This window comes from Ooceraea biroi, chromosome 12, assembly GCF_003672135.1.
Source record: "Ooceraea biroi isolate clonal line C1 chromosome 12, Obir_v5.4, whole genome shotgun sequence".
In the NCBI taxonomy this organism is placed as follows: Eukaryota; Metazoa; Arthropoda; class Insecta; order Hymenoptera; family Formicidae; genus Ooceraea; species Ooceraea biroi.
The window spans coordinates 330267-342135 of NC_039517.1; the positions used below are offsets into that span (position 1 = coordinate 330267).

General features: G+C 38.5%; 3 protein-coding genes across 7 annotated transcripts; 2 read left to right on the plus strand and 1 right to left on the minus strand.

Annotated features, from left to right (window-relative positions):
* Positions 1-315: 315 nt before the first annotated feature.
* Positions 316-5566, minus strand: LOC113563122. The gene is made up of 9 exons (XM_026974307.1): positions 3522-5566; positions 2875-3199; positions 2270-2740; positions 1978-2129; positions 1716-1866; positions 1274-1447; positions 847-924; positions 672-774; positions 316-467 (listed from the first exon to the last, which is right to left on the minus strand). Exons 1-9 carry the CDS (start codon positions 3689-3691, stop codon positions 316-318), a joined length of 1776 nt encoding a protein of 591 aa, XP_026830108.1. The 5' UTR covers positions 3692-5566.
* A 197-nt stretch (positions 5567-5763) lies between these two features.
* LOC105286134 (E3 ubiquitin-protein ligase RNF34) lies at positions 5764-9565 on the plus strand. Of its 5 annotated transcripts, none has more exons than XM_011350830.3 (7): positions 5787-5928; positions 6118-6203; positions 6716-6908; positions 7363-7471; positions 7860-8229; positions 8318-8501; positions 8929-9562. In XM_011350830.3, the coding sequence occupies exons 2-7, from the start codon at positions 6156-6158 to the stop codon at positions 9102-9104; spliced, it is 1080 nt and encodes a 359-aa protein (XP_011349132.1). In that variant the 5' UTR covers positions 5787-5928; positions 6118-6155; the 3' UTR covers positions 9105-9562. The 5 variants fall into 5 exon arrangements, with proteins under 5 accessions (XP_019889463.1, XP_019889462.1, XP_011349132.1 ...); XM_011350828.3 differs by having other exon boundaries at positions 5797-5996; XM_011350829.3 differs by having other exon boundaries at positions 5800-5963.
* Positions 9566-9698: 133 nt separating this feature from the next.
* LOC105286135 lies at positions 9699-11749 on the plus strand. The gene has a single exon (XM_011350832.2). It carries the CDS (start codon positions 10327-10329, stop codon positions 11581-11583), a length of 1257 nt encoding a protein of 418 aa, XP_011349134.1. The 5' UTR covers positions 9699-10326; the 3' UTR covers positions 11584-11749.
* Positions 11750-11869: the final 120 nt, after the last annotated feature.

The window sequence follows — 11869 nt, forward strand, 5'->3', positions numbered from 1 at the left end:
TTACCTGAAATAACAATCCTCAGATTGTTTGCCATCTTTCATCTGTTTGTTGTTTACATTCCTGACCTTGCCTTCATATCAACGTATCTGTTTTTCCGAAGCTATACCGTTAACTTAAGAGAATGGGAACATTTTTAAGGAATCATTTCTCCATATCATAAAATATCACACATTTATTAAAGTCAAAATATAAAATACATTGCTCAAAATTGCTTTTGAGATCGTTATTTCAGAAAATATAATTTAATATTCGTCAATATTTGGTAAGAAACGGCACATAGAATACTTCTTAAATAACAATAAAAAAAGCTGTCGTTACAATTCACTAACTAAATACAATACGTCATCTGAATATTCTTTTGCTAGGACCTCGTTTGGCATATAATATGTGTCTCTGAACTCACAAAAGTATTTGCCAACTATATCGCTACAGATGGGTTCCGGCGTATCTACTTCCTCTAAACTCACTGAAATAAAACATATACGCATATGTTATTATATACAGTATTTATAATAATTCAGAATAATAGAATTTATTTAACACAGTGTGTTTTTACCTTCCGGAAGACGAGATATTTCATTGTCCTCGCAAAGGATGGTATAACGCCATTCAGATTACAACTCGACTCTCTCTTTCAAATTATTTATCCTCGTCCATCCGATTATCACACCTAGCTCATTTGAACGGACAAGTTTCGCGATCATTCCTACTGCAAATTTCATTCCCGCTGCCCTCTTTTTTGGTTTGAGTGTGAATCTTTCATGTTTAACTGACTGGAAAGTGTAAAATAGTTAATGATAATAAATAATGATTCTTGTAGTAATTTGTAGTAAGCCAGCGCTTACCTTACTTCCAAATCTGGTGGTTATCTTATCCTCTGCAAAGTTGATGATTCTGCTTTCGTTATATATCTCGGAGCTTAGCTGCACATATAGAAGTAGAAATTTATTTGGAAAACATTTCTTCCAGCAGATATTTTATTTGATAAGTATATGATAATTATCTTCTCAAGATACATCAATAGTTGTGATAGAAAGATTTACATAAAAGAAAAAATAAAATGCTTATCGCACAATTAATACTAGTTTTCTTTGTTACGTAGAGATAGTCTCTTTGGGTAAAAAAGTATTAATCATTAAATATTTATCACAAGAAAAGGGAGATAACTATAAAAATTTAGTTTCTTTTCTTTATTTATAAGCTTACTGACGTACCTTTTGCAATTCATTTATAAAGTCAAATACATAATGTTTGTATGAGGATGTATAAGACTGAGATACTCAAATATTCCTCTTCTTCTTTTATCAAATCCACAAGTGCCAAAAACCACCGATCCTCTTTATTCAGGCATGTGATGTCTTCATGATCATGGCCAGGCACATAAACACCAGGTTGATGAACTGCACTTTTTGCTACTACCAAGCGATAACTGAAATCTAGTAACAGCTAAAACAAACAACATATTCATATATAAAACTAAGAAAACAAAAAACAAACAATTGTTTTGAATTAGAAACAAAGCATTTTTTAATGTGTCAGTAATTTAATAAATCTATACCAAATTGCATGTTTGCAACGAATTATATTATTTGAATTGTTTAATTTTATGTGTGTGTGTGTGTGTGTGTGTGTGTGTGTGTGTTGTTTGTATGAATTCTTTTATTTTATTTAGTTTTATTTGATTTAATATATATAATAATACACGAATAATTACCTCTAAGGAATTTATTTTGCAGTATTCATCAGCACTAATTGGAAGCGCTGTAGTTTCACAAATTTCGGGCCAGTCATTTATATCTCGTAAGGCTCCACTTCCCAAAATATCGATATAAAAATACTGGTCATCATTAGAATTTGTTACATTCCTGCAATAAAATAATGAAAAGGTATGTATAAGTTTGGAAGAAAAACTTAATTTAGAACATGTATGATTAATCGATATTAAAATTAACTAATTTATAAATGGTAAAACTTACCATTTTGGCTTCCATTTTAATAAGTACTCATAGTCCTTCCGATCAGAAAGCATAGGAAAATATAGTAGATCACAGCGTATTCCAAGTCTTCTGGCAATACTTTGGAATATGATTGCTACCAATACAGTGGAACCTTTTTTTTCTTCTAAGACCTGTCAATTTAAAACACAAAGATTAATATTTATAAGAAATATTAAATATTAATGTGTGTGTGTGTGTGTGTGTGTGTGTGTGTGCGCGCGCGCACACACGTACACAAGCTGATTCTAAGGTATTAGAAGCTATAACTTACGTAATTCACAAATAGGTATTCTCGAAGGAAGAGTGGTCCCCAACATTCAACTGGAAGGCGATATGCGTGAAACTGTGATTGTTTCCGTCGACAGAAGAATATCCTGCACAGAACGTCTAGAATCTGTCTTCCATCACTGTTGTTCCATTGATTTTCTTCGATATTATGGAATTTCCAAAACGAGAGTTGTTGATACAATGCGAAGAATATTGGATGTCTGAAATTCTCAATTTCAAGATCTTCCATTGTCTGTTGTGTGATTTTATCCAACTCCCTTGCTATATGGCAGTAAGATATATTTTTTTCTGGTTGGAACCATTGTGCGACAAACGTTGCCGCCCCTTCCAGGAGCTGCTCTTTAGCAGGGCGCTTTCTAAAGTTCTGCCACACGGTTTTCAAATGGTAATGTTTCATATATAATAGAAGCTCTTTTCCGTAATACCTATTTGTTAAATCGTTCTTATGCCTGAAATTACAAATTTAGACTTTGTATATTAATTGTGCGATAAATGTTTTATCTCTTTCGCACATTATAGCATACATTATGGCATAATAATCACCTAATTATCCATAGAAATTTTTAATAAATATATATTAAATCTTACCTCCGTGACCGTTCGAGTAAACTTGTTAGCTCGTCCATTAGGAAATAATAATTCATATGTCTCATCCCATTTGAATGAATTAAATTCTTTTTCCTGGACAATTACTTCGTTGGTGTAATTATCATGACGGCAAACGTTCAACCAGGTGTGCCAAGTAACATTTTCACTTAAGGACTCATAAAAACCGTAGTAATGTTTTTCGCTTATACGTGCCAAAAATGGCCGTAATTGTTTTTTATGGTTTATTCTTATTGTTATCAATTCTTTAAAATCTAGATATCCTTTAAAAATTTCTTTTTTGCAAATGGTTTTCAAATCAGGCCATCTGAAATAAAAATGTACGGAAAGAATGTATTTAATGTTGTACGTTATTGAATATGTAATTGTACGAATAAAACCACTATAGTAACAAATTTTGAGGAATTTGAAATTACACATATTTTTTTATGTAAAAATTAAAATAATTTTTCAAAGAGTGTAAAAAGAAACAAGAGAATTAACATAATCTTTCGATATTGTCTTCCTTATGGTTGTTATATTCCGGACATTGTGCCACAACAGGAAAAGGAAAATTATTGTATTACACATATGCAAGTATGAGACCCTAAATATCTTGATTAAAATGTTTAATTAATTAGATTTAATTAATAGAAAAATACTTCTGGTTGAACTGGTGTCGCCAAATTGCGTTGTTCTCGATCAGGTGATACAAATGCTTGCACGTGGCAGATAAATTCACGATATCTCGAATACAGATACCGTTACAACCGAGAATGTTCTCTATTACATCCTCGGGAAGGTCTATTATCGATGCCATTGTGAAAATAATCCAAAAAAAGAATAATATTATCTATTTTCCTTCACAATTACTATATGTATTGCGTTATATCCAGTTGCCTTGGTTTGTCTTCTTCTTCTTCGTATGACTTTGTTGACAGGAGGACATTTATACGTCACTTTTGGATGCCTTGGTTCGTGATGATTGTTCCTCAAGAGCATGAAATTGAATGAAGTGCTGTTACAAAGCAACAGAGTACAAAGAGAGCGAAGGAGAAACATGAAGATGAGAATAATCATGAATCTGTGTGATTGGCATATTTCCTTAATATAAGAGCCAATCAGATTCACAAATTTTACAAGGACGGAGCATTATAAAGGGATAAAGCAAGATAGAGACTTGAAGGACAGAACATTAGGGTCTACCATGGATGCGGGGTATGAAGGTGTGGAAGAGGATTAGATCGTTGGCCACTAATAGTGTCATCTATTGACACTTAACTGCATCATCTGCTTGTTTATTTGAAAATACAAGGTATAATAAATAATATATAATAAAAAGACAATATGCAAAACTAAAATAATATATATAAAAGCAAATAATATATAGAAGTAGTAAGAAACAAACACATAATTTATTCTCCTCTGAATAATATTGATTTATTATAAAAATGTCTTTGTTATAACAATATTTATTTGTTTTGCAATATAAAACTAACGCGTATTAATATATTTTACAATTATACCTCTCATCAAGTGCGTTCTGTGAGACGTAAGAAAACTTTGATCATTGCTCTGTATAAATTTAGTAGTACAGTTTGAATATTATTCATAATATACTTGAAATTAAGTGTAACATCGTATTTTTCCTTCATAATAAATCTAATAACTTTCTCTGCATCGAGGCACGTTTTTATTGTATTTACGAATGGATATATATAAGTTATCTTGATTTTGTATCAATCAAGACATTTAATTGTACATAGTTCACAGATAATACATTTACTTAAACGTCGAACAATAAACTTAGCAATATAACTAATATCTTCCACAGTATATTCAGTTAAATTAGTAGTATGTAACAGCATATGGATGATCATAATCAATCGCAACATTAATTACACAATTTTCATTATTAATTTGATAATCATCTATTATATACAATTGTAGAAGTTTTATTTATTGCTTTTTCTGGTTGTAATGTTGAAGTTGTATTTAATATAGGTGTATTATCTAAAGCTATACAATTTCCCGTTGTTGCACTCGTAATTTCGCTGTTCCGTGCAATAATCTTTTGAAAGCAGCTTCAAATTGTCGAACAGTTTATTATTCTGTCGTCCAAAAGCTTGAATGCATCCATTTTTACATAAAATTGGAATTTATTGAACGTTCATAAAACTTTTGTCGTACATTTCTAGAATAAAAAACATCAAATAAGTCATTGATCATTCGCAGGAATTCCTCTGTTGCTTCAGATTATCAAATTTATCTAAATGCAACACGCTTCTGCATGTTTTAAGTGCATCTGGTGCTACGGATAGAAAATGGCGGCTGCCGAGTAGTGGATGGGGGAGCCTGACGCGTCTTTGAGTATACTCCAGATTTGGCTATTGCGGTAGACCCACGGTAACCCATTTACCTGGAAGTTAATTTCTTTTTTATATTAAACTATTATATGTATGTTTATTACTATATTGGTCTATCTTCATTGGTAGCGCTTCTTTATCGGTAAATATCAAAATAGGGAGGGAATAGGACCAACCGTCGATAATACAGAACTTTCAAAATTCCCGTTGATTAGAGCACCGACGAGATTTGCGTGACCTCTTTATCGACCGTTCGAATTACATTATAAAATTCATAACAAACGAAATATCAAAGTGCAAATTGATTAAGACGAGAAGTATTATCGTAGATGTTATTGGGGACACAAGGACCTCGCAATATCAGTATCCCGCAATATCCCGTCGCTTGTGACGCGCTACATTCGCAAGTGTTTCACGACTCGAGAGGTTACGTCGAACTCTCCCGATCCGTGCGCGCGCGGGGCATCTCGACTACGTCATACGAAGGAGTTGACGCCGCGACGGAAAGTTACGACGGCAGTCACGGCGCGGCGTCGCCTCCCTTCGCACGCGGATTAGTGTTTTTGCGTTTTTCCCACTGTCCGAAACTGCGGCCATCGTCAGCGTTGTAGTCATCGTCGTCCTCGTCGTCGTCGCCGTCGTCGCCGCCGCCGCTGCCGCGTCGGCCATACTGAGCCACTAACACGGCGTGGTATTGATACCGATTTTTTAAAAAAAGAAAAAAAGGTTACGCTCGCTCTATTATGTCGCCACTACGACGTGCGTGCAAGCATTATTATTCACTTAATCGTACGACACACGTGGGATCGTACGTGGCGTACGTTTCCGCAGTTTCACGTCCCGCAAAGGTCTCACGTTTGCGCCCGAAATCATTTTCCAGGTCGACGACACCAGGGCGGCACCGTGTCCCCGAGCAAGATGGCTTGCGAGGCGTGCAGTGCCAAGTTTACCTTGTTCAAGAGAAAAGTGAGCGAACGCATCTTTCCTGGCATGTATCCTACTACCTCCCCCGCACGAACGATCAGAATCGGCTGAAAGGAATCACGAATTTCGTGCGTCTCGCGTCGTCACGCTCGTCGTTCGATGTAGCTCGATTGGCGAGATCGTGCACATTCGTCGCAGGAATTTCGCGGAATATTGATCTCTTATCTACCGCTAAGATAATCTGCTAATTGGCTTTACAATTTCTTTGTCACTTCAATTGACGCCCGCATTTCTCCCGGGGTAGTCGCGAGTCAACTTCGAGCTTGCTTCGAGATGAAAATCCTCTCTCAGAAATGTAGAATCCTCGCTCGTGTAACTCAATTATGCAATTAGCTTCATTAAGAGCTAATTGAATTCCTTTCTTCGGAGACTGAAGAAGAGTATTACCGTGTAAACTCTCCCATGGGGAAGTTGATCTCAGGATTTAATGCTAATTTATCTTTCAGTATAGCTTTAACTTATTGATTCCAGTTTACTTGTTGGCAAATTTTCAGAAGCAATGCATGGACTGCTTGAGGTACTTCTGTTCCGAGTGTGTGATCAAACGACTGGGCAAAGTGTTCACTTGTGACAGTTGTGGCATACTCTCGAGGAGGCCACTGGTGAAAAATCAGATCAGGCAGATGCGTTCAAGAGATCTGCGCCAATACCTCGTAGCAAAGAAGGTCTCTGTCAAGGGATGCGTTGGTACGTAGGTCAACATCGTTATCACGTTGATGTATATCTCTTTAATAAATACTAACCTTGGAAGATTCATAGAATTCTTCGTGACGTATATAGTAATCCAAAACAGAGAGATCTGTCAAAAGATTCCTCTAGATGGTCTCTACTCAATAGCTTGATATGTCTTAAATATAACTTAACTCTGTAAATGAAACTATTTGTCATATGTGTTACTTTCTAATTCCTCTTGCCCGCTTCTCTCTTTGAAATCAAACATTTCAAGGTTTCTGCAGACAGAAATTAATTTAAATAATAAAGTATCATGAATTCTTAGTAGGACTCGATACAATAATACAAAGATAAATAAAAACGTATCTTGAACTCGCTATAATTAAGATATGCAGTAAAATTAAGAATGCAATCTTAATTGAAGTGCAAATTTCGAAGTTTCAGTTAAGACCATACTTTGATTTTTCAGAAAAAGAGGATTTGGTGCATCTACTAATGCTCTTTGCTAATGGAACTGACCCTTGCTTGAATACTGATTACAATAGAAGCAACAGGACACAAAATGCTGAAGAGCCACAGTACGTTTTGTTTTATATAGCAAAGTGTACAAGTAGTAACACTTTTTTATGACCGTCATTATAACACTAATGGTGACTAACATTGAAAAAAACTTGGAAATGATTCAACGAAATTTTGTAACCAGTTTTTTAATTAGTTTTTCAAATGCGACTGTACTGTGGATGTGATTTTCCTCAAGCATAATGCGTGCACATAAATACTTGCAAACTATTTTGTGATTATTCCATTTGCTTGATATTATTTTTAAATGTTCTATAAGAAGGCAAGTCTATGTAAAAATATAAAATAAGGAACAGAAAGAAAGAGTTTAAAATTTGCATCATAAAATCGCTGAATTATGCTAATCTATCGTGTGTATTAAAATAACATGCAACCGTTTGATTCCAGAGTTGATCCCTCCGTGAACGCAACGGAGAGCATGCCGAATGTCAGCACCGCGAACGGCGAACCGGACGAGGATGCACAGACGAGGATGCAGCGCGATCAAGCACGTCAGGATGTCGAAATGGAGGAAGCAGCGAGCGAGAGTGAGGGCAGTCCGATTATCAGCGTTCCACTCAGTAGCGACAACGAAATACCCGAACCGATAGAACCGCCGAGGAGCGAGAGCTTCGAGATAGAGGAAGTGTTGGAGGGCGACGGCGCACCGACAGCCGAGCCTGGCGATACCGCGGAGCCAGTAATTACCGAGCACGTGGAAGTCGTTTCCGAGGCGTCGAGTGAGAAAAAGTCTGACATGGTCACGGAAATTCCCACGGTACGCGCGCGCATCGGTAAATAAAGTGCAAACGCGAGATTTGCAAGTTCCAGTTGTGAAAAATTAATTTTTCGTCTTCCTCTCACAGTGGTCGGACAGAGTACAATTGTCGGATATAAAGGAGGCGTCGGACCTGCAATACCTAAGCGTGAAACAGTTGAAAAATCTGCTGAGTATAAATCGGGTGGACTACAAGGGCTGCATCGAGAGGCAGGAATTGCTGAATCGAGTGTCCAGACTGTGGCACGACCACTACATGCACTCTAAGCAGGGTAATTGCTGTACTCTGTAATTTTAGATATATAAGATTTTAACACAAGTTCCCCGGGTGAACACACGCATAAGCTGTAACATAAATTTTTTTATTTTTTACTCAGCAATTTTTCTTTATATAAATCAAATGAATGATATCTATTTTATCAATTTATTTTAATCAGAGATTAGAGATATCTCGTTTAATGATATTGATATCTTGTATCAAAGAATATAATATCTTAAAGATATATCGTATCACATTAGTCATTAGTTTTAAATAAAGAAAACTTACTTTAAAACAATCGCGAAATTTACGCGAATTTATTTATACAATTTATTTACGCGCGCTTTAGCTAAAGTCTACTCCGATTCAAATTACTCCTGCATATCTACAAGTTTATTTACGAATACAAATTATATTCACATATAAATAAACTGTTGCAGATGTGGAGAAGCTAAGCGAGGAGGAGCTGTGCAAGATCTGTTGGGACGCGCCGATCGAATGCGTGATTCTGGAATGCGGGCACATGGCGTGCTGCATCAATTGCGGCAAGCAGATGTCCGAGTGCCCGATATGTAAACAGTACGTCGTCCGCGTCGTGCGGTTCTTCAAGGCTTGATGGGATGGCTGTTGGAGTGGCACAAGCTTGACCATTATTCTGCGAACCAACCGCCGCCGGACAATCAACAAGGCTACTATTATCTCTGAGACTGACGGTATTTCGAGCATCCGTCTGACGTCATAAGAGTGGAAACGATCCACGATAAGGAGGCGTGACGAGTACAATCATCGTGTTCTGCTGATAAATTTATCGGCAGGTTAACGGTGAACGATACATAAAGTATATAAATGAATCCTGCCTCGCTCTTCGATTCCGGTCGACTTTCGCGAGTTGGACAGGCCCAGTGAGTGACTTTATTTAAAGCACAATCCTAAAATCGTTTGCTGAACTCTTGTGGATTTCCAACGAGATGTTTGTTCCGCTACATATTGATTAGGCTGTGTGTCTCGCAATGAATTTTTGTAACGCTAGAGGAAGAGAGAGAGAGAAAGAAAAGAATATAGTTTTTATATGACACAGTTGTGCAGTTCTCTGACGCTCTGATGATTCAGTCTCCCGTGTTCCTAAAAATCTCATCACTTTACAGTCCATGTGTAAAATATCATGAGCTCTGTACCATGTACAGAATAAGAATTCCTTTATGGAAATAAGCTTGAGATGCGTGACTTCTAATTTTGCATGACGATCCGCCGTGTTATGATGACTTCTCTGGCTGATAACTTCGAAGATGACGCTGTCAGATTTTGTTGAAGCGAATTTAATCATGTTAGAACAATAACATTAATATCCTGCAAACGTTGCGATTAAAACGTCTCTTAAAAATACAAATCTGTATCAGAGAGAAGCATCATTAAATTCCAGAGTATAATGATACAAAGTACAACGATTTCTCCGACCAATGAGGAAACGGAACATTCGAAATTTCACACTAGCGTCCTCTGAAATCGCTGAATCGTACTAATCTACTGTGCTTTCTGTCCTTTTTCTTCCTTCAAATAAAAAGAAGGATAGATAGTGTAGTTTTGCAGTATTCGCAGTGCTACCTGGACTACAGCTATCTGTATCCACTCACGTGCGTCCAACATGTGTGTAAACATTCTACTTTACGAGTTTTTAAATTTCTGACCCAGCGCAGCGGCTGCGACTCTTCTGAAACGAAGAATCAACCCTCGAAGATAAATGTCAAACATGGACAGCTTTGATCGCGAGCAATCTCACGTGAACTCAAGACTCTGACTTCTCAAGAGGAATTACCATTCGACATCTACATCAGTGGGGGATGGATGATAATTACAACTCGTGTTTCTACGCGAATGCGTGTCACGTGTGCAAGCGGTTCGGCGACGGGGTTCGTTTAAAGAGATGCGGCGGCTGCGGGATGATAGCGTACTGCGATCAGCGGCATCAGAAGCAGCACTGGCCACGGCACCGACGTCTGTGCCACGCTATCCAGGAAGTGGTGAGAGACAACGGGTTGCAGGTCCGCCAGGTATCTCCGCAGGAGTGGGCCCAGCTGAAGATGAACCTCATGCTGCTGGTGGCGATCAGGTTGCCGCGCCGCCTGGATGAGTACGAGACGCAGATGTTCAAGTTCCCCAGAGCCTGCCTGGTTTGCCACGAGCGGAGCAATCAGCTGCTGGAGGATTGTCGGTACTGTGCGAGCGTCAGCCTCTGCGAGGAGCACAGAAACGATCCCGCGCATTCCCGGCACGCCTGTTGTCAGCTGAAACTCTGCTTCAACTTGGACAAAGAATTATCCGTGAACGTGAACGGTGAGTCGCCGAATCTCGACTACTTGCAGCGCGTCTCCGGTAGCAGGACGTGCCGGAACATGAAGGATTTCATAGACGCCCACATGGATGTTGCCCAAGGTCAATCGGCACTGCCACCGGCAGACGTGTCGGTAGCAGTACACTCGGAGTACCTCACGCGACCCTTGACGCTGGTCCACGGATTGCGGATGCTGGATTACGTTCCACGAGGCGACAGCCTGGTCGTCCACGTCGTGGCAGCGAATTTCATCGAACTGGAAACTGCGAGGGCTTGGGAGATCCTGCTGCACCTGATGTCGAGTCTGGCATTGGTAAGGCTCGTGATGATCGGACCGGAACTGCCGTCTGAGATCGTCTCGACGAGTGTCTGCGAGGATTGCGTCAGACAGAGGAAAGAGCTTTCGTTTGAGATTCACAGTGCGCTGTACGAGAACTATGTACGCGGCTCGTCGTTCGTGAGGCCGGATGTGGTCGCGGGGTTCAACACGGGCATCCACGAGCGCGAGGAAGCGACGTATCCTGAAGAAACGTGGGCGTCGTCCGTACGAGCGTTGGCTGAGCAAGGCTGCCCGCTGATCCTGTCTTGCTACACGCGAGTGGAGGCGGAGAAGGAAACGGCTAGAATAAATGCTATCCTGGGGAAGGAGACGAAACACGTTTACGCTGGGATAAATCCGTTCGCGGGTCTAAGGCCGTACAGAGATTTTGAGACTGAGGGCATCTTTTATCAGAATAATTATGTGATCGTTTACAGCAATCTTTGACTGTGATTATTAAGAAATGTTAAGTATTATACATCCAAGTGATTCCACTGCGATCAGAGGTTTTACAGCCTGGTTGTTTTGGTACCATCATTGTGAATGAGATCCAAGATACATATTTTATACATGGTTTATACACATAAATGTATATATTACTGTTTCAAAAAAATAAGATATTCTTTTTCATTAGTTTTATGTACACACACACGCGCATTAATGTAATACACATAAATTATATTTTATATGTACAGAGACGCGTATAATATTTATAAAAAATATTTACATGCTT